Source organism: Gopherus flavomarginatus, chromosome 15, assembly GCF_025201925.1.
Source record: "Gopherus flavomarginatus isolate rGopFla2 chromosome 15, rGopFla2.mat.asm, whole genome shotgun sequence".
NCBI lineage: Eukaryota > Metazoa > Chordata > Testudines > Testudinidae > Gopherus > Gopherus flavomarginatus.
The window spans coordinates 3,134,583-3,155,141 of NC_066631.1; the positions used below are offsets into that span (position 1 = coordinate 3,134,583).

General features: G+C 57.0%; 2 protein-coding genes across 6 annotated transcripts in view; one reads left to right on the forward strand and one right to left on the reverse strand.

The window, feature by feature from the left end:
- Nucleotides 1–3,819: 3,819 nt before the first annotated feature.
- RHBDD3 (rhomboid domain containing 3) lies at nt 3,820–11,910 on the forward strand. 2 transcript variants are annotated; one of them, XM_050923846.1, is made up of 6 exons: nt 3,821–4,025; nt 5,417–5,691; nt 6,133–6,522; nt 8,355–8,520; nt 9,003–9,356; nt 10,127–11,910. In XM_050923846.1, the coding sequence occupies exons 2-6, from the start codon at nt 5,538–5,540 to the stop codon at nt 10,332–10,334; spliced, it is 1,272 nt and encodes a 423-aa protein (XP_050779803.1). In that variant the 5' UTR covers nt 3,821–4,025; nt 5,417–5,537; the 3' UTR covers nt 10,335–11,910. The 2 variants fall into 2 exon arrangements, with proteins under 2 accessions (XP_050779804.1, XP_050779803.1); XM_050923847.1 differs by lacking the exon at nt 5,417–5,691 and having other exon boundaries at nt 3,820–4,025.
- A 259-nt stretch (nt 11,911–12,169) lies between these two features.
- The window catches only part of EMID1 (EMI domain containing 1), a 105,584-nt gene continuing 97,194 nt past the window's right edge, over nt 12,170–20,559 (reverse strand). The window contains exons 15-16 of one of the 4 annotated variants that reach the window (XM_050923819.1): nt 15,677–15,767; nt 12,170–13,867 (exon numbers count right to left, since the gene is read on the reverse strand). In XM_050923819.1, coding sequence (XP_050779776.1) covers nt 13,731–13,867; nt 15,677–15,767 — 228 coding nt within the window. In that variant the 3' untranslated portion in view covers nt 12,170–13,730. Of the gene's footprint in view, nt 13,868–15,676; nt 15,768–17,447; nt 17,533–20,559 lie in introns of those variants that run through there. The other 3 variants (XM_050923820.1, XM_050923823.1, XM_050923822.1) reach the window with 3 other exon arrangements.

Below are 20,559 nucleotides of genomic sequence, written 5' to 3' on the forward strand. Positions count from 1 at the left end.
GGATAAACCTCGTGAGGAAGACCCAGGGGACCTCCCAGCAGTGGCTGATGGGGCCCCCCTGAAGCAACCTCCGGGGCAGAGGGAGGAGGGGCTGAACCAGCCCCCACTCTGGCAGTCACTTAAGAGGGGAGATGTGTGGCAGGGCACTGCTAGGAAAGCCCTTAATCAGCTCCTGCCACCCAAGCCTCAATCGCCAGCCCTTGCTAAATAGCCAGCCCTTGCCTGGGAAGCGCCTGCACCTGCCAGCCTCATTAGCAGACGCTAAAGGTGTGAGGAAGTGGAAGAGAAGGGGGCAGAAACCTGGAGGGAAAGGTCAGGCTCAGAGGGAGGAAATTGCCCACCAGTCTGTTGCTGGTCAGGCCTGTGTGAGGCCAAGCCATGTAAATAGTGGGAAACTGGTGGTGTGAACAGATACCAAATAAAAAGCACGGGTGTTGCACCAGGTTGCAATGTCCCTGAGTCTTTAGGGAACAGTGCCAAGGGGCCGAATCCAATGGGGCACGGCGTGCACCCCATTACAATGTCACAAGAGTACAGCCATAGGAATATACTACTGACCACCTGACCAGGCTGGTGATGGTGACTGTGAAATGTCAGGCAGGTTAGAGAGGGTATGAAAGTAGTTGAAATCCCCCATTATTATTGTGTTTTCTATCCCCATATTAATTGGGCTCCTGTCACCTCAGGATGGGATGCAGAGACATCATCAATGACTGCTTCTTGGAGAATAGTCCTGGAACCCACAGGAGGAGAGGCAATTCGTGATTTAGTCCTAAGTGGAGCACAGGATCTGGTTCAAGAGATGAATGTAGCTGAACTGCTTGGTAATAGTGACCATAATGTAATTAAATTTAACATCCCTGTGAGGAGGAAATACTAATGAAGCCCACCACGGTAGCATTTCAGTTCGGAACGGGGAATTGCACAAAAATGAGGAAGCAAGTAAAACGGAAATTAAAAGGAAGAGTCACAAGAGTGAAATGCCTACAAACTGCATGGGAAAAAATGTAAAACTCCATAATAAAGGCTCAAATTAAATGTATTTCCTAAATTAAAAAGAATAGTAAAGAGGACCAAAAATGCCACCGTGGCTAAACAACAGAGTAAAAGAAGTAGCGAGAGGCAAAAAGGCATCCTTTGAAAACTGGAAGTCAAATGCTACTGAGGAACATAGAAAGGAGCATAAACTCAGGCAAATCACGTTTAAATGTATAATTAGTCAGGCTAAAAAAAAAGAGTTTCAGTCTCCTTTGCTAGTTGCTCTTCAGACTAACAGCAAAATTCATTTTAAGTACATCAGAAAGAGGAAGCCTGTGAAACAATCAGTCGGGCCGCTCGACAACTGAGGTGCTAAAGGAGTGCTCATGGAAGCCAAGGCCATTGTGAAGAAGCTCAATTAATTCTTTGCATTCCTCTTCAATGTAGAGGATGTGAAGGAGATTCCCAAACCTGAGCCATTCGTTTTAGGTGACAAATATGAGGGACTGTCCCAGTCTGAGGGGTCATTAGAGGAGGGTTTGGAACACATTGATAAATTATACAGTAATAAGTCACCAGGACCAGACGGTATCACCCAAGAGTTCTGAAGGAACTCAACTGTGAAATAGCAGAACTACCATTCTAACTGTGCTGTGTAACCTAGCATTTAAATCAGCTTCTGTACCAGATGACTGGAGGATAGCTAATGTGACACCACTTTTTAAAAAGGCTCCAGAGGTGAACATGGCAATCACAGGCCAATAAGCGTAATTTGAGTACCGGCAAATTGGTTGAAACTAAGAACAAAATTGTCAGACGCATAGATGAACCCATTTGTTGGGGGAGAGTCAGCATGGCATTTGTAAAGGGAAATCGTGCACCACCAATCTATTAGAATTCTTTCAGGGGATCAACAAGCATGTTGTCAAGGGTGATCCAGTGTACTAGGACTGTCAGAAAGCCTTCGGCAAAGTCCCTCCCCGAAAGTTTGGTCTACACTGCAGAATTAGGTTGACATAACGCAGCTTCCATCAACCTAACTATGCCACTGTCTACACTTCAGCATCGCTCCCGGTGATGTAAGTCACCCACTACGCTAACCTAATAACACCAGCTGTGCAGGAGGCATAGCGCTTAGGTCAGTGTATCTGGGCGGCTCAGTGTATGTGTAGATTCAGCATTACTTACATCACCCGTTGTCTGTCAGCTTCACTCAGGGCTCCCTGCTGGCGCCTCCCAGTGCCCCACACCTGTCCTGGTGACGATGCTCACTGCCAACAGAAAGCAGAGTGTGGACATGAACTAAAGTGGCTGTATATTGATTAGATCAACTTAATTTTGTATCGTAGACAAGGCCAAAGGCTCTTAAGCAAAGTAAGCAGCCATGGGATAAGAAGAAAGGTCCTCTGGATCAGTAACTAACTGAAAGACAGGAAACAAAGGGTAGGAATAAACGGTCAGTTTTCAGAATAGAGAGAGTTAAATAGTGGAGTACCCCAAGGACCTGTACAGGGACCAATGCTGTTCAACATACTGATAAATGAACTGGAAAAGGGGTGAATAGTGAGGTGGACCACTGTAGATGATACGAAACTACTCAAGATAGTTTTAGTCCAAAGCTGATTGGGAAGAGTTACAAGCTTTGGGTGTCCCTAAGATGCTGGGACTGGCTGATGGGATGGATCACTCGCTAATTGCCCTGTTCTGTTCATTCCCTCTGAAGCATCTGCCACCGGCTGCTGTCAGAAGACAAGAAACCAGGCTACTGGACCACTGGGCTGACCTTGTGCGGCCTTTCCTATGTTCTTACATGCAGCTGCACAAAACTCGGCAGCTATGACCATCCGCACAGCCCACTGACTCCTTTTGGCAGCTCAGCGGGGTGGGGCATGGCTTGCAGGCAGAGCTTTCAGATGGCGCCAGCAACAACCATGCTGAATTGCTGGGCCTCATTCCCCTTGTGTCCCATTTGAACCCACGCAAACAGCTTGTCGCACGTCCGCACATGCCTGGGAGCTGTCGGTGCTGAGCCCTTTAAAGGAGCTGCCCCTGCTGATGAAATTCAGAGGTGCTGAGCACCCACATCTCCCATTGATTTCAATGAGGCGACTAAGCACCTCTGCGTCTCGGACCCCTAGTATTATGCATCATGGGCCTAAAACATCCAAGTCTGTTGGGCCCCACGGTTGTGTTTGTGTCACAAAATCCCGTGGCAACAGAAATATTTTATTCAATTAAAAATAAATGAAGAAAATGGCACGTTGCAAGCCCAGCTCAGAGCCAAGGTCCTGCTTGCCCCGGATCCTGCCTGACAAGAGCTAGGACCCAGTGCTGCTTTAGAGGAGGGTGTAAGAACCTGGGGGTAGCAGAGGTGGGGCAATCTGCCCCCACTCTGGTCTGTGGCAGTGAGGCATTGAGCTCTGAAGCATGAGTTTTGCTATCTCTTCCATAGCGTTGTGGTTAGATCCTCCCCTGCAGTGTCTGCAGCCCAAACGCAGCAGGCGGCTCAGTGCCACCTGGAAGCAAAAGCGACTCAAAAGAGAACTTTTCTGTGTCAGATGCAAACGGGGAACAAGCAGCAGAGACCAGAGCAGGCGAGTTCCTTTACAAATCCTTCCAGCTCTCAGCCGCCTGGGGAGGGAGATTTGCCATGGGAAATGCTCTGATTGTTTAACCGGCCGGCCTAGAGCACACCTCCAGAGTCCCAGGCCAGAGGGGCTCATTGCGATCATCCAGCCTGACCTCCTGTTCAGCCCAGGCCACAGCCTGCCCCCCAGTAACTCCGAGAGCACATCTAGCTGAGATGCTCCTTTTCATCTCAAGGGTTCAACTTTCTTGACGCTCCCTGGCTGGCCCAAGCACTGTGCAGGGATGGAAGTGCCTAGCAGAGGAGCATGGCAAAATGGCTGTGTGGTGTCCTTCTCTCCCCTCTTGGCCAGGGTAAGGCCACACCGCCTCCTCCCCTGCCCCGGAGCCGCAGGGAAAGCTGGGCTGCTGGAAGGAGATGAGCCGCGTCCCCAACCAAGTTTTCAGAGCAGCCTGGAGAGGTAGGAAGAGCTTTGCTTTGCTGCACCAGCGCTAACCTCGGTGCAGAGCGAAGAGCAGCACGCGGAAATGTGGGCATCCCTCCCCCCAGGCCCAAATACAGGTGTTCTGTTTATGTCCCCGCTGGGTGCATGGGCCCTCAGGGACACCATCCTGCAGGCCGAGAATCCACGGACCCAGACTTGAGTGCCTCCCATATGCCCCTTGCAGCAACAGCCAGGGCTGGGGAACCGAAGCCAGGAGTTACTGTTTGGGGAAGGTTTCAGAGGTAGCTGTGTTAGTTAGTATCAGCAAAAACAAGGAGGAGTCCTTGTGGCACCTTAGAGACTAACAGCTTTATTTGGGCATCAGCTTTCGTGGGTAAAAAACCCCACTTCATCAGATGCATGGAGTGGAAAATACAGGAGCAGGTATAAATACATGAAAAGATGGGAGTTGCCTTGCCAAGTGTGAGGTCAGTCTAACGAGACAATTCAATTGACAGCAGGCTACCAAGGGAGGAAAAATAACTTTTGAAGTGGTAAGAGAGTGGCCCTTTCAGACAGTTGACAAGAAGGTGTGAGTAACAGTAGGGGAAATTAAGTTTAGGTTTTGTAATGACCCAACCACTCCCAGTCTTTATTCAGGCCTAATGTGATGGTGTCCAGTTTGCAAATTAATTCCAGTTCAGCAGTTTCATGTTGGAATCTGTTTTTGAAGTTTGTTGAAGAATTGCCATTTTTAGGTCTGTTATTGACTGATCTTCCTGGTCACAGGGCACAGACCAGCTCATGAGCGGCAGGGTTTGCAACACAAGGCTTCAGAAACAGCTGCCACCCACTGTCTTGTGTTTGAGGCCAGCTGTGCAGTTCTCCTGCCCCCTGGGGCAGTGTGCACAGCGGGAGGCCAAGCTGGCTGTGGGTTGCCTGTCTTGGGGTCCCTGTTATGTAGCATGAGTGGCTCGTGTCTGTGCTTTTGTCCCGCACAGCTCCAAGCGCCTTGCAGGCTGGTAAGTGCTGTGAGCGATCACAGTTCACACCTCGCTGCAGGGCCCCACAGGAAACCAGTAGCCCTGATCCTGAACCTCAGCTCTGTACAGAGTCACACGGCTGCACAGAACTCTCATCTGCCTGCAGCTCCCGTGGGTGCTGGGTATGGGGATCAAAGGGGCAGGGCACCCTGCTCCCCTCCTGTACCAGCACTGGGTGCCAGGGTGCAGCCTGCCAGACACAGGGCTCTGAGAGGGCAGCTCATGTATTGGGCCTCGGGAGACACACTGGGATGCCCTGGTCAGAGCTCTCTGTTTCCCCATAAAACGGGTCCTGGTGGGCTGCCCTCACCTGGGGACACCCTCATTGCCCTCATACGGTTTGCTTGTATATTTGGGAGACTCAGTCCCCACTTCTCCCCACAGACAGGCCCCGAGTGCTGTGAAATTCCCAGGCCCTGGTTGCTTCTGCCTGCCTTGCTGAGTCCCCTGAAATCCAGGGTCCCTCCAAGAGCCATGGTGTAGCTGGCTCTCCCCTCTCAAGGTGATGTTGTCCAGGAGGCGCCTAACATGGATGTGGGGACTGGAGGGCCCCCCACTTGCTTCCGTTACCCTAATGCTGCTTCTTGGCGTCGTTTGGCTGCTGGGGGGTTGCGAGAATCTGTCCTTAGCGCCGGCACTGCTGTTCAGACACTTCCAAGGTGGGTACCTGTCCTGCCCCTGCCTCTGCTGCCGCCCCCTCCTCTCGCCCACCCCTCAGGACGCAGCCTTGCTGCAGGGCTCGCACTCCTGATGCCTGGAGGTTTAACAGGCCACTGATGGGAGACTGGAGCCTCCCGCTGGCAGAAGAGGTTCCCTGGCTATTTCTAGCGTGCTGGCTGCGTGGGGCTGGGCGTGACATGGGCAGCTCCAGCGTAGGCATGTCTTCCGAGGGGCTCGGTGGGCAGGTGGAGGCCGGGAGGGGCTGTTAGCGTGCTGTGACATGATACCAATGGTAGGGCAGCAGCTGTCGTGTAGGACTGGACCAGACGTGGGCAGGCCCAGGCCTGTGCTGAGTCTTTCCCCAGCCCTGGGCTCCCTTAGAAGGATGGTGAATCCAGGGAGTCCCATGTTAACAGGTCATCCCTTGCTCTTCTCCCCAGTGTATCGCCTGGCAACCTACTGCCTGTGCCACACGGACCCCTCCCTCCTGCTCCTCAACTTGCTGCTCTTTCCTGTGCTGGGCTGGCGCCAGGAGCGCCAGCAGGGGACCCTGCGCTACCTCCACGCCTCTCTGCTCAGCGCGGTGATCTCGGCTCTGCTCTACCTCGTCCTGGCTGGGCTCTGGGCGCCTGCCCCTGATGCTGCCAGCGGCTACACTCCGGTCCACCTGGCCATGCTGGGGCGCCATCTGGTACTGAGGAGCAGGGCTGGGGCCTCGGGGCAGGTTGGGGCTGGGGCCCTGCCCTGGCTGCTCCTCGCGTTCAGCCAGCTTCTCTCCCCCGGGTGCCCCTTCCTCCTCCACCTGAGTGGTGCGCTCACAGGGCTGGCCTGTATCCTCTGTGTGATGGGCAGGGTGTTCCCGGGGCCTCGCCAGCCTGGCACAGTATTGACTGGGCCCTGAAGAGGGGCACTGGTGTCCCCACAGATGCTGCAAGCCGGTGTGATCAGTTGGCCTGTGGAATGGGGTCCCCAGGGAAAGGGAGGGTGCCCCTGGATAGAGCTCCAGTGAACAATCATGCCCTGGGACTCCACAGGGCTTTGACACCCCTAGATATTAGGGGCCTCAGTCCCTGGAAGTGCACCAGCCCTTAAAGCCCCTGCTCTCCTGATCATAGTTCAACCCCAGCCATCATCAAATCGGTGTGTCATGTCCCTCCCAGGCCCGCTGTCAGCGCCCCAAGTAAGTCCACTTCTGCTCCAGCTGGTAGGAGAAGGGATCCTAACTAAGGGCCTCTGCTTCCTCTACCAGCAGCCTCACCTCACTCCTCAGGGGCGCCAGGGCCTGCTTGCTAGGCAGCTTCCTATCAATCTGTGTCCCAGCCTTATCTGCAGCCACCCCCCTGCCTGGGCTGCAGCCTCCTAGCCCCACTGTTGCAGGTCAGTTAATTAGCCACAGCTGGGGAGGTAGTGACTGTCCCTAGTGACAGTGGCCGAGGGGGTTTTATATGCCCCATCACAGGGCCAATGGAGCCAGTGGGTGCAGCCTGTAGCAACTATGCCAAAGTCAGTGGGGACAAGGCAAGTATCACACACACGGAGCTGGCATCCAGGAGGTTTGCAGAGCACGTGTATTTGAGGTGCCATGATGGCAGCAGGGACAGCAAGTAGCAGAGCAGTGTCCACTAAAGCAGCCCCCCCGCCCCCCAAGCCTGGCTGCAGACTCAGAAGAGTGACACTGGTTGCATTCAGGAGTCTTCACAAACAGAAAGGCAAGAAACGGGGGAATATTCCACCCAGCTTCCCCCAGATGTGACTCCATGGAAGTCAGTGGTGGAGGAGTGCCTGGGGTCACAATTCAGCCATTAATTCTTTTAAATGAAAGCTAAGATTGTGGAGAAAACAGTCCACGCCACAGGAAAATAGCTAATGTCCCAGATTGCCCACTCTGGAGATGGGATATGGGATATGGAACCTAGTTTGGATGCAGCCCCGGCTGGGAGGGAGTGAAAGTCCTTTCCATCTGGTAGCTTTTCAGTGGCCCATGTGAAAGACGTTTGATGGGTCTCAGTCCTGCTCTTAGGGGATAGGTGTCCCCACATTACAGAAACCACCATGCCAGCAACCACTAATTGACCTCTTGTCTGGGCTGTAGAGGCTGGATTTTTCCTTCCCATCTCTCAAGCCAGGGCAGAGGCACACTGCTGGTATCTTTTTATTAGCTTAGGGGTTTGTCTCCAAGGTTGGTGTTCCACCAGCACTAATCACGCCGTAATATCTCACAGCCCCCAGAAGCTTGGTGATCTGGGAGCCTGTGTGCTATCCCATGCCTCTTTAGCACTGAGTGCCTGGCATCCATTGCACGGCCTCAGACACTCTCCTTCCCGCGAGCTTTCTGCAGGTGCCCGTCTCTGGCTCATGCTCGCAGACCTTGGCACAACTGATGTACACACTGATCGTAAACTAACCATCCCGGGGTTTGTGGTTACTCCAGGGGATTTTGCCCAGCTGAGGGGAGCATTATTAGGCACCTGAGCTCTGCCTCTGATGTGGTTATAACAAGAGCCAGTCACAGCTGCCATCATCTTTATGGAGACTACAGATCCCAACATGCCTTGCAGACCCTTGGTTATTTGGCTCCTAGCTAGCCAGGCTGGGGCCCAGGAAGCGTCTCCCACTGGGGCCAGCAGCAGATGTTTTCCTTGACCAGAGGAACTGGTGGCAGATTGGTCCAGGGTCTTGTCGTGGCTGGAGCTATCGGAGAGGCGCCTGGAAGTGCTACATGATGGGGCTGTCTGCAGGACACTGGCGAGAAGCGGCTTCATCCGCTTTATCCTGTGTCCAAGAGCGGGGATCCTTCCCACTAGCCATGCGGCCAGCACCAGGGGCAGGTACATGAGGCGAGAGACACCATCAGCTCATGGCCCCTGGCTCTCCCCCTGTGCCCCCAGGCAGGCCTGGTGACCCACTGGTTACCGCCATTCATCTCCCTCCCTGACTGCCTGGCAGAGACCTGGCTGGAGAGGGCAAGGAGGGAGGCGTGGTGTGGGTCACCCACTAGCGACCCCTCTGGTCTAGTGCTGCATAGCAAGGAGTCCTAGGAATGGGATGTGGGGTGGGGGCTGACCCAGAACCTCCTCCCCCAGACACAGGGAGTCTCCAGAATCACTGCTTTAGGGTCTGGCATTGCCAGCATGAGAAACACGTCCCTGCTAGAGTCACGGGGCACTCTCCCTCCCAGTGAAGGAAAGGTACTCCACTCCCAGCCCCATTCAATTGGGGGCCACCCTGATTGCCCTCTGTGATGGGCTGGGAGGCTGCTCCCTCCCGCTGTTTGTTTGGACCCCCCTCTAATTCCTTCCTTGATTCCCAGGTCTCCAGGACTCTCTGCCCCCCCAGCCCAGCAGTGCTTCTCAGGGGGCCTTTCAGACCAGTCCTTGGCCATGGCACCTGCCTCTTCTTGGGCTGCTGAAAGACCGGGGTGCTGGCAGAGCTCTGGGATGCCATACCTGTCTGTCCCTCTGGCTCACTTCCCAGATCTCCATGGGAGCCCTCCCCCTTGGGACAGCCCCAGCCTGCACTCTGGGGCATCACTCTTGGGCCTGGGAGAGGTCCTGCTGGATGAGCAGCTGCTGCTGGCCGGGATCCAGGCCTCCCTGAGGGATGCCAGCCTGGAGGCTGCCGTGAGCGGAGTGCAGCTTTCCAAATCCTCTGTCTCCTCTCTGCGGTAAGGGGCATGGCAGGGTGGGGGCAAGGGGATGGAGGGGGAGGCAACCCCTTGGTGACCAGTGTGGACCAGAGGCCACTTGGCTTCTAACTCAGAACCAGATTAGGGGGCTGTTTGGGCAGCACCCACCGAGCCTGAGAGCATAGTGTGGGCTGCCCTCTGGCTCCCTCCCATCTCTGCTGGGCTGCAGGTCTTGGTACAGCTTGTTCATGTTGCATGGCTCCTGCCGCCAAGGTCCTGTCATGCCGACCTGGACAGATTGGGCTAGCTGAACCCTGTTGAGTGATACGGACAGGCGGAGCATGGCACACTAGGAACTGTGGAGTCTACGAGCCACCTGATGGGCAGGGAGGCTGCTGTCTGCGCCATTGCACGTGCGTTTGCTGGGGATGGACTGTGCAGGAGTGTGGGCAGCCCACCAGCCACCATACAGCCATCCGTATCAAACAGGCCCGAGTTCTCCCCACCTGCCCCTGCTTTCCCTGCCTGACCCTGTGTCTCCACCACAGTCCAAAGGTTTCTTCAAAAAAGAACTAGATAAGTTCATGGAGGATCGGTCCAGCAATGGCGATTGGGCAGGGAGGGTGTCCCTAGCCTCTGGTTTCCAGAAGCTGGGAATGGGCGACAGAATCACTTGATTCCCTGTTCTGTTCATTCCCTGTGGGGCACCTGGCATTGGCCATTGTTGGAAGACAGAATACTAGGCTTGATGGACCTTTGGTCTGACCCAGTCTGGCCGTTCTTATGCCTGTCTCTCTCTTGCTCCACAGGCTGCAGCAGCTGGAGAGGATGGGCTTTCCCACGGAGCAGGCGGTGGTGGCACTGGCAGCCACGGGCCGAGTGGAGGGGGCCGTCTCACTGCTTATTGGAGGCCAGGTTGGGGACGAAGCCGTGGTGATGTCGGAGAGCAGGCCAGCCTGCCGTGAGCATCTGCTTCCCACAGAGCAAGCCGTACCATGCTTTCCCACCACAGAATAAAGGGCCCCAGTAATTAACAGTGGAAATAACGGCCCCAGGCTGAACCACTGGGTTTGAGATCACCAGGCCCTGAGGGAAGGAAGAGAGCAAAGCCCATTACCGGAAACACCATGAGCTTGGGGGCATGCACCCTCTATCCCAAGATGGGGGAGTCCTGTAGGGCTCAGCTCCAGGCCTGGGCTCCATGGGGGATGGTTAGACTCATAGACTTTAAGGTCAGAAGGGACCATTATGATCATCTAGTCTGACCTCCTGCACAATGCAGGCCATACAATCTCACCCATCCACTTCTATAACAAACTCCTAACCTATGTCTGAGTTATTGGAGCCCTCAAATTGTGGTTTGAAGACCTCAAGCTGCAAGTGATTCGTGCCCCACGCTGCAGAGGAAGGTGAAAAACCTCTAGGTCCTCTGCCAATCTGGCCTGGAGGAAAATGCCTTCCCAACCCCAAGTATGGCAATCAGTTAAACCCTGAGCATGGGCAAGACTCACCAGCCAGCACCTGGGGATGGGGAAGCAGGAGCAGGTGAGCCAGGTGCTGAGCTGGGTGCTGCAGGGAGGAAGAGCAGTTGCATGACTGAGGCATGGCTCGGGCTGTGCAGAGGAGTCACTTGCAGCATGGTGTCTCCTACCTTCTCCATCCCTCCCCTCGTACCAGCCCCCACGGGCTCTGGCCTCTTGTTTTCTGCCTGATCCATCCCTTCCTTGGTAAGGCCATGCTAAATTTTAACTTGAGTTAGCAGCCAGATTAGTACTGGCCATTCTGGGCCTCCCAAATATTCCAGGGCACAAGCCTCTATGATTGAGGCTGGGATTCAGGCTGTCCTGGAACTGACATTTAGGGAGCGTCCATGCTAGCATGGGCAAATATATTTGCTAATTGGCGACTGAGTGACTGGTGTTAGAAAGCACCAGTGTAGACAGATCGTCACTAGCTGGGGCGGGGGGTGAGGCCAGTATTGGGGGCAGCACAGACGAACACAGCCCAGGGAACTCCAGATTTAATGCTGCTGCTGGGTGCAGGGGATGCTAGAAAACAGGCCAGATCCATGCTTGTGTTCACTGCAGCCTAAACTCTGCCACACATCATGTCACCCCAGGCAGTCCCGTGGCATCGGGGTATGGGGTTATGTCACCAGCAGTCTGGGAATTGTACACAGTCCGTAACTGTGACATCTCCCCAAAGGCCGACTGCCCTGGAAAGCAGAGGGGAGGGCTAGCCAGGGAACGGTGCCTGCCAGCTCCCATCCCATTGCCTGAAGGTGGTACCTGCTTTCTCTGCCTGCCCTCTGGCTGGCTTTACCAAGGGTTGGCTCCTGCACCCACCAGTTCCCATGCTACGTGGGATCCACCTGGAGACTGCCAGCATCATGGCCCTGCAGCTGCTTTCCAGCCTTGCTCTGGCTTGCGACAGGCTCTGAGCCAGCGAGCCCTGCCACCATTGCTAGGGGCCCCTGCAGAAGTGCCTGCTGCCTGGCCAGCCGGATGTGCCTGCCTGGGGAGCTGACCTGTGGACCCGTGGAAGTGACCTGTCACTGTTCTTTGCTGGAGAAATAAAGTTTCACCAAACCCTGGGGAGGCTGCTGGCTGCTCTCATTGCCTGTGGCCGTGCTCAGCCAGTCATTTGTTTCCCTCAGGTCCTTCCCCTTGGTGCAGCCTCTGGGTGAGGGCAGAGCTGCAGGGCACTGGGAGCGCCAGGCCCCTAGCCAGCATCCTTCCTGGCTGCAGCTGATGCCTGTCAGCGGTGCTAGTCCCACAGCCTCGCTGCTCTCCCCCCAGCTCTGTAAGCACAGCCAGACTGCCATGGCGCTGGAGCTTAGGGACACGTTTTAATGACCTTTAGACCATTTGTCCCCCGCTTGGCCGGGATCATGAGCATACACAATACAAAGGCAGGTTCCCTCCCCAGCCGTTTGTGCAGTTGGTGGCAGGATTGCACTGGTTGCTGGTTTCAGACAGGCCTCCGTCCTAATGGCCCCAGACTTCCCTGCTCCTGGCCTTTCTCCCTATTTTACAGCAGCTCTCCCAGTTGTTAGTGGGTCTCAGGGCCCACAGGGAAGGATGGTCGGAGGTGGGGCAAGGCTGTGCTGCTGCTAGGTAGGTTTTGGTTATGTCTCCCTTGGAGCCCTCCCCAGCCATGGTTAGCTGAGGGAATGCTGATCAAGGAGATGGAGCAGGGAGCTGAGGCCTGGCCTCTGCCTGCGTTCAGCCATGCCCATGGCGACTGCCCTTGATGACACTTTGGCCTCCAGGTGGAAGATCCCTCCTTCCTGGGGGAAGGTGCCCAGGGTGGGGCTGGGGATGCTGGAAGGGGACCTGCCTGAGACTCAGCTGGAGCCTGCCCCAGAAGAACTGTTGGTCCAGGTAAAGCCTTTGGGGTGGAAGAAGCCAGCACATGGGAGCAAGACTGCCTGAGCTGCAGGGTGCCCCTGCCACAGTGGGTTCTAGCATCATCCCCATCTGTGTGCAGACACCTTCCCAGCACAGCAGCCGGTGTGGGGGCCTGGCTGTTGGGTCATGGGCTGCTCTCCACATGGTTTGGGGGAAGAATGGGCTGGATGGTGGAAGCCCCTGGGCCTGAGAGAGGTCTGGACAATCAGAGACAAGCAGGGCGGCCAAGAGCAGGCAGCCAGAGCCCAGCCCGGCAGGGTTCGAGCAGGTGTATGCTGCACCCAGGCTCAGCCTGGTTTTCAGTGTTCAGCTGGAGCCGCCCCACCTTAGTGCTAGTGTCCAGTGGTACGGGCAGAGCTGCTCAGGGGCTGCCGGGGCCCAAACCCATAACGAGGTAACGGACTGGTGGAGAGCATAGTGCTGGGCAGCGCTACAGGTGCCAGCTGCCCCTGCTCGGGGGCTGGATTCACAAGTGAAAAGGCAAGAACTTGGCTCCATGGGGCTGAGCCAGTCCCTGGGGACTAGGAAAGGCCAAGGTAGCATCCCCTGCACCCCCTCAGTGCGGGAGCCAAAGACTGAATTCCTGGTATGTGCCCAGGATAAACCCTCTGCAGTTTGGGGGCAGGAGGGGGAACGGAGCCCCCTGTGCCATCCCTGCCAGGCCGGGAGCTACAGGCCAAGGTCATCTAGAAGACATCCCACACAATAGCACCAAGAGATTACGAGTGCCCCCTGCAGTACAATGAGGGGAGCACGGGGAGGGGGGTGTCCTGGAGCCAGCAGGGGGTCAGTTAGTACACACATAGCTCTGGGTACAGGCCTCTTTAGAATGAGAGCACAAATAAATACGACATCACGCCGGCCAGCGCCACGGCCTGGGCAGGCTCCTCGAGCGTTTCTTCATGCCACAGTCCAGAACGATGTGGGGAGGGGGCGGGGGCATACCCAAGGGGGCCTTCATGCTTGGGGAGATGCCCCCCGCTCGGGGTGGGCTGCCCCTTCTTCACTTGCTCTCGTCCTTTGCCTTCTGGGCCAGCTGGTGTGGGCTGATTCTGTAGCCTGCCAGCCTGTCGCGCTTGCCCCGGTGGAAGCTGGGGGCGCTAGTGGGGAAGGGTTCGGCACCTGAACCCGGCTCTGGCTCTAGCAGGGGGAGGGAAGAAAAGCAGAGTCAGCTCCAAACGATTCTCCATCAAGACCCAACCAGGGAGCTTGGCCGATCGCAGGGCATTGGCTCTGTTGAACAGCGTCAGTGTCTGGCTATTCCTTAGCATACCAGTGGCCTAGGCAGAGCACCCAGCAGCCATGTGTTTGCCCTGGTGCTGCAGGCCAAAGCTCTGGGCATTGGCTAGTCTCAGAGATTAGCCATGTTCTGTCGGTCTCCCTGCCTTTGTGGGCAGCGGCAGCGATAAAACTGCAGAGTTCAGCCTTTAATCTCCCCAGAGCCCAGGGTTCGGTTGCGCCATCTCCAAGGACAGTCACATTGTGTCCAGGCATGAGCCTGACACACCAGATGTGGCTGTTTCAGAAGAGCTGCCAAGGAGAGACTGACGCCCTTATTTGAATCCATATGTTGGATCCAGAAGGTTTTTTTCCCAGGGAAGGGGGGGGGCACAGTTCTGGTGCGCCTGATGGCCCCTAAAATGGCTGGGGCCCCTGGGCATGGCCTGTGCATTATACTGCCACTGCCTGGCCCCCTTTGGAGCCTGCCCTTCCCGTGAAGGAGTACGTGATCAGCAACAATGCAACCACATGAGGCAACAATGGGCTGCAAAGTGGGAGTGTCAGGTTCAGCTTGGGGCTCTGGCTTCCCCCTCCAGGTCTGGGAGAGGTTGGTTGTCACTTCACGTCCCTGCTCTCCAGCCAGGTGATGTATGTGGCATATGGACAAAGGAGTCAAGGTCCAGCTCCTCCAAGATCTGTAGGTGCCTAACTCCCGTGGAGGCATCTAAAGACCTTCATGGCTCTGGGTCCAAGTGCTCCCTCTCCATTGCAGCTGCTAGAGAGGGTGAGTGAACAGGGGAAGGCTCCAATCTAAGCAGTTGGCTGGGGATAGTGGGTGACCACAGAGCCCAGAATAATGCAGCATGTTAATACAGCACCTCTTGGACTCAGCCAAGCTCCGGTGAAATGGTTCAGCCGGGCTCAGCGCTCTGGGGCTGCCCGGTTTGATGGCATTCAGTCTACAGCCTGTGCAGTGGCAGCTGAGAGGAGCGGTCAGGGGCTGTTAATGACAACGGGAGGCGGGATTCTGCTCCCACTGAAGCCAGGTTTTAGACTCTGCAGGAAATGGCCAGAAGACCCTGCTGTGATGGGCTCAGCACTTCCAGCCCATTTCATGGACCATCTGCTCCTGCGATTTTCCAGCGTCCCTGGCCACAGGCAGGTAACACACATTGCGCAGGACCATGATCAAGGCAGCATCTAGCCCTGTACAGAGCCGTCTGTCGTGCCTTCTCTCCCACAGGGCAGAGCAAAGGAAACTCTCCTTCAAGCTAAAGCAGGAATGGTCAGTGCGCCTGAGTGATACCCAGTGCAGACACCCAGGGCACTGTTGTGCCATAGCTCATGCTGCTAATTTCCAGTGGTGCCACGAGAGGACGAGCCCCACAGACCTGCAGGACAGACCCATGCAGACTTGCCTTGCAGTCTGAGTTAGGGAAGTCCCACTTGCAGCTTCAAGTACTAGCACCTCTTCCCCCTCCCCAGCTGGCAGTTACGAGACAGGAAGGGTTGTATCAGCACCTAACTGGAATCCCGACCATCTGGCTCCAAACACACAGAGGAGTTGTCATCCACAAACTCGGCATGCAAAGGAAAGCCCATGGATACAATGGAGTCCCCGACAAAGGGCTGGCTCCGAGCGGCCCAGCCATTCAAGGAGTCCAGCGCACACGGTTCAGAAATCATGCTGAGGAAGAACAGAGTAGGAAAAGTTGAGCCTCTTGTTACCTGGCCAGATGATGGCTTCCAGCAAGGTGACCCTTCTAGCCAGGAGCTCCAGCTGGGCCTGCTGCTGTAGGAAGGATTGTAAGCTAATGGCCTAGTGGAGATCGAGAAGAGCACAGAGTGCGAATTCATTCACCCTCGACGGGGGAAGGGAGGGGGATCCGTCACTGAGGGCTGAGTCAGGGAACCAGGACAGCAGCTTGGAGGGCTGGGAGAAGAACTTCCTCTGCGAGGAGAAGGGAGCCTCAAGGGATCTTAGCCGGCCCCAGCCAGGCGATTGCTCCTGGGCTCCCTGCGGAGGATGGGTGCTTTGCACAGGTTAAACACTCTCCCTTCTCTCCCTGGTGTCAGGGCCAGCAGGCTGTTCTGAGGAGCAGGAGGCAGGTTCCAGGCTGTTAGATGCATACCACCAGGCTCCAGGGGAGAAGACTGCAAGGCTCACCAGGAGCAAGCAGAATCAGACCTCTAGCTCCCTTGAAATCAGAGTCCAGGTGGGATTAGAAGGAATCCTTTACTCCTAAACTCAGCCATCCCCCGCAACTGGGGTTCCCTACCTCTCCTGGCTCTCTCTGCTCAGCCAGCATTCGCCTCCTCTTTCAAGCCCTCCCAGAATGTCTTGCTGGTGTGGGAGGCTCCCTCTCTGCATCTGTGGGTGGAACACCCCCAGGGACCCCTGCACTCCTTTCCTATAACTCCTCTCCTGCCTCCTCACCTCTCTCGGCCCTGATCATTACTCCACGCACAGCGGGATGCAGTGGCAGGGAAAGGACCAGCATAAAATCAAGGGATTCTGAAGTGGCAGCCGCATACAACGCCCCCAGCCCTTTCACCATTAAAGGGCACCAACCTGGATGCCACTGGGACTGAGTGGCTGTTTTTAGTTCATCCTTAAAAATATTTCAATGTCATTTAAAGGTGCTTCTCCTCTGCCCAGGAGAGCCTCTGCCAGGGGCTCAGGGGCAGGGGCCAGCTTTTCCCTGGGAACCTGAACAGCACCCAGCACAATGGAGCCCTAATACAAACATTATCTCACCATAACAGAAAGGGAAAGCTGTAGTTAACAATCCCATCTGCCTGCTGCCACTAGGGGGCGTGCTCCAACTGCAGGCAGATCCCTGGGGAGCAGCCCGGCACTCAGACCCTAGCTGGTCTGCGGCATGCACAGCAGGTCCATTCTCCGCACTGGAAGCTGCCCTCTTCCCCAGTGAGTTCAGATGAATCCAAGTGGCCTGTTCCCCACAGCGCTGGTTTAGCTGCACTCCCTGGCGATGTCAGGGCCTGGGTGAGTGTGTTGGGGTTTGGGGGTATGCTGTTGTCCTGGTTCCCAGGACCCTCCCCCAGTGCGGAGCAGGGTGGGGAGGTCTGGGATTTTCCTCCTCCAGCGGCTCCATTACATCAGCAGGTGGGAGGCCACTGTGATGTCATCAAAGCGTGGGTTTCCACAGTTGCCCTAAGCCCTGTTGAAGTGGGATGATGTCATCGCAGCCAACACCGCCGACCCACATGGCAGGCGGCTGCCATAAACAAACAGGCAAAGCTCCCAGGTCAGGGAGGTGTGGGGCCAGCGAGCCCCAGCCCCAGTCCCCCCCCCACAGCCTGACTCACTGGCCCTGCTCGCACCATGGGATGAGCAGGGCCGTGGGCCGGAAGCAGGGAGCACTGTTTGTTTGGTGGCAGCGGGTGTGGGCCTTCCGCGTCCTGCTCTGCCCCTCGCTGGGAGCCCAGCCCCACACCAGCAGCCTGGAATCCTGTCCTTCTGTCTGTCTCTACTCACCATAAAGCCCAATCATTGTTTCCAAGATTAAAACCCTCTCAGCTAAAATCTTCAAAGCCTCTCGGAGCTGGTGTAACCCCTCCCCCTGTGGACGAAAGAGACAGATCCAGCCGTGAAGGGAATGCCTGTGGGTACCCTCTGACCCCCGGGACCTCAGGCAAAGGGTGGGGAGAAGAGGGATGAACAGCCCAGCCGCCCTCTCTCGAGGGGGTGGGCAGCTGGTTAAAAAGCCCCTCCCGCCCAGCGGGGCACTGACGTAACAGGCATGCACACGCTGTGCCTCAGGGAGCAGGCTGGGCTGGGTGGCCATTTGCAGCATTCACCTGGCACAGCTCATGACAAACACAGATGCCTCTGGGGAGGGAAGAGCTGGGTCAGCCCATGGGGGACACGGAAAGAGCATGAGTGCCAGACTGAGCAGCAGTGCCCTGGCTGAACCCCATCGCTGCCCACTATCCCCTGCCCCTTCCCCCCACCCCTGCAGGTGCTAATCTATCCCATCCAGCTAGCCCCAGGGGCCCGTTGTGCAGCATGGCTGCCATGCCCAGCCCAGGGCTGGCTGCATTTCAGAGCCTGGGGGAAGTGGCTGCTGAGTGTGCAGCCTGCCAGGGCTTTGGGGGACTCAGGAAATGCAGTAGCCTTTGGAACTGCTGCCTGTTCTGGCTCCAAAGCACGACCCTCCACTGTCCCACAAGGACCCTGGCAAAGCCCTGCCACGAGGAGTGGGGTGCTTTACTCCTGGGGGCCCTGCACTGCTGAGTGCCCTCATCCATTGCGCCCATTGTTAGTTCCCAGGTGGGAATAACGGGGAGCCACAGTGCTTGTGTTGGCCCGCAGGGGCTGCTGTTGGGCCACACCAGGATTCTCACCCTGGGGCTGCCTTCAGGGGGCAAGACCCCCATTTTATCTCCTGGCTGAGTCAGCTGGTGGGGTTCAAGCTGGGACAAGTATCCTCCCACCCCTCAGATGCTGGCCTGCCCCAGGGCTCAGGCCCCTGGCTCTAGCGCGAGCTGCAGCAGTATGACACAAACGGGAGTCTGGTATATAAAAGGGGGTCTGTGCTGAGACTGCCACACACAGAGAGACCCTGGGGCTCTCTGGCTTCCCAGCTCCCAGCCTGTGCTGCCCAGGTCACTGCCAGGGCTTGGATCTCCAAGGCACTGGGCACCCACAGCTGCCAGTGAGGCCAATGGGAGCTGCAGGTGGCCTGGCCTGGCCCAAGCACTCCTGAAACATGCTGCTGACTCCACTCCCTAGTGGGGCCTCTGGCAATGGTGCAGCTTTGGGGGTGGGAATGGGGGCACCTCTCCACACTTCCTGTTCTGGGCTGCCCCAGGGGCTGGTGTGGCCCTGCCAGGAACAAGGGCAGCCAGGAGCTGTTCTACAGTGTGCCCGGGCCAGCACTGCAGCATGAGCCCAGCACGCACCCTGGAGGTCTCCCCTCAATCCTACTCCAGGGCTGGCCTCGGCAGGGCCTGCTGGGGGAGTTCTCTCCCAACTGGCTTTAGGGCTCCCACAGCCCAGGGCAGCACCCCCAAGCCAGACGCTCCCTCCGCCCCTGGTGACTTCAGTTCCCCTCAGGGCCAAGCTGGTTCTGGGCTTTGGAGGGTTGGATGCTGCTGCAGCCCCTGCAATCCCTCCTGGCTTCCTTAGCATCCAAGTGCCCAGGGAATATCCCTGGGACGGGGCAGGGGAGACACCCAAAGCAGATCTCCTCTGTTCCTGCTCCCCAAACCAACCACCTTTCTTCTTCCGCCGCCCACAGAGATTCACTGCCAGGGTGCAACAAAGCATGGGGGTCAGGCGCCAGCCAGGGCCATGTGCGGGGCTAGCCAAGTGCAGGGAGAGGGTGGTGAGAGACAGGAGGATGGGGGACATGCAGTCTGGGGCCATTAAGGAAACAAGGAGGAGCTAGCTGGTGCCTGTCAGACAGTGGTTGGGAGGTGGGAGGGGTGGGGGGCAGGCAGGGCTGTCCCAGCAGCACAGGACAGCTGCTAGCCTTGTGCCGGGGTGGAGCGGGGGGCACGCAGGGAGTGGAGAGGGCACATACTGCGGGTTAGTAGCAGGACTCACTGCAGCCAGCAGGCAGATGGCGAGAAATGTAAAGAGAGGTTCCCACAGCTGTATCAATCGCTAACCCCACAACCAGGACGAGGGGGATCAGAAGCCCTGGCACCACCCACTTCTCTGGGCCAGGCCTGCCCTGCAGCTCCACACGCTCCAGGCACCGCGGGGACAGACCCAGCTTCACCATAGGCACTAATATTCGCACTGGCCTGGTGAGGTCCCATACTATGAGCCGGGCCCCAGCGCTGGCCCCTGCCCGCATCCCCAGAGAGGCCTTTCCAGCTTTGGGCAAAGGGATGAAAGTGGGAGGTGCCAGCGCCTCCAGCCAGACATGGCCCAAAGAGTGGAAGGCTGAGGAGTGGGCCCCAGGGATGGGGGGTGATGATGGGAAAGATCCCGGGGTGGGGGGGAGGGAGAAATGGAGCACGAGAGACACAGAAAGAGAGAAAGATGGATGGGACGTGGGCTGAGCTCCAGAGGGACCAGAGCGCTCAGTGTGGGCTGCCACCATGTTCAGGGCCCCCAGATCCCACCTAGGCTGGAGCAGTTGAGGGGAAACAAGCCACAATCTGCCAGTGCCATTAATTCCCCTCCACAGTGCCATCCCGGTGGCAGTCTGGCAGATCCCAGCAGCCCGTCCCCTCTTCGGAGTTACGCCACCAACATCCAGCCCGGCAGCCACATCCTCTCCTTGCACCTATGCCAAGCCCTGCCCCGCCAGGCAGCTCGGACCGGCACCGCTGACCTTTCAGCCCAGGGCAAGCCCCCCTGCAGCAGCCAAGGCGTGGCCAGCTGCGGCTGTGTCTGTGTACGAGAGGCGACGGGCAGCACCGCTAGCACCGGTCTTGGGGAGGCCCAGGCGGAGGGAGGTCAGGCTGGAATGGGCCCAAAGCTTTCCCCCACCATGCTCCGCGTGGCAGCGATGGCAGTGCAAAGGCCCAGAATTAGCTGGGTGTCATGCTGGGTGCCCCGTGGAAGGGGCCAGGTCCAGAGACTAGCGGGCCAGCTGGGCCTCCAGCAGACGGGAGGAGGGAGCTCCTGGCCA

Coding starts and splice junctions, on each gene's coding strand:
- RHBDD3 (XM_050923846.1), top strand. CDS start 5,538: ATGTTGTCCAGGAGGCGCCTAACATGGATGTGGGGACTGGAGGGCCCC. Junction 5,692..6,132: donor GCTGTTCAGACACTTCCAAG/GTGGGTACCTGT, acceptor TCTTCTCCCCAG/TGTATCGCCTGGCAACCTAC. Junction 9,357..10,126: donor TCCTCTGTCTCCTCTCTGCG/GTAAGGGGCATG, acceptor CTTGCTCCACAG/GCTGCAGCAGCTGGAGAGGA.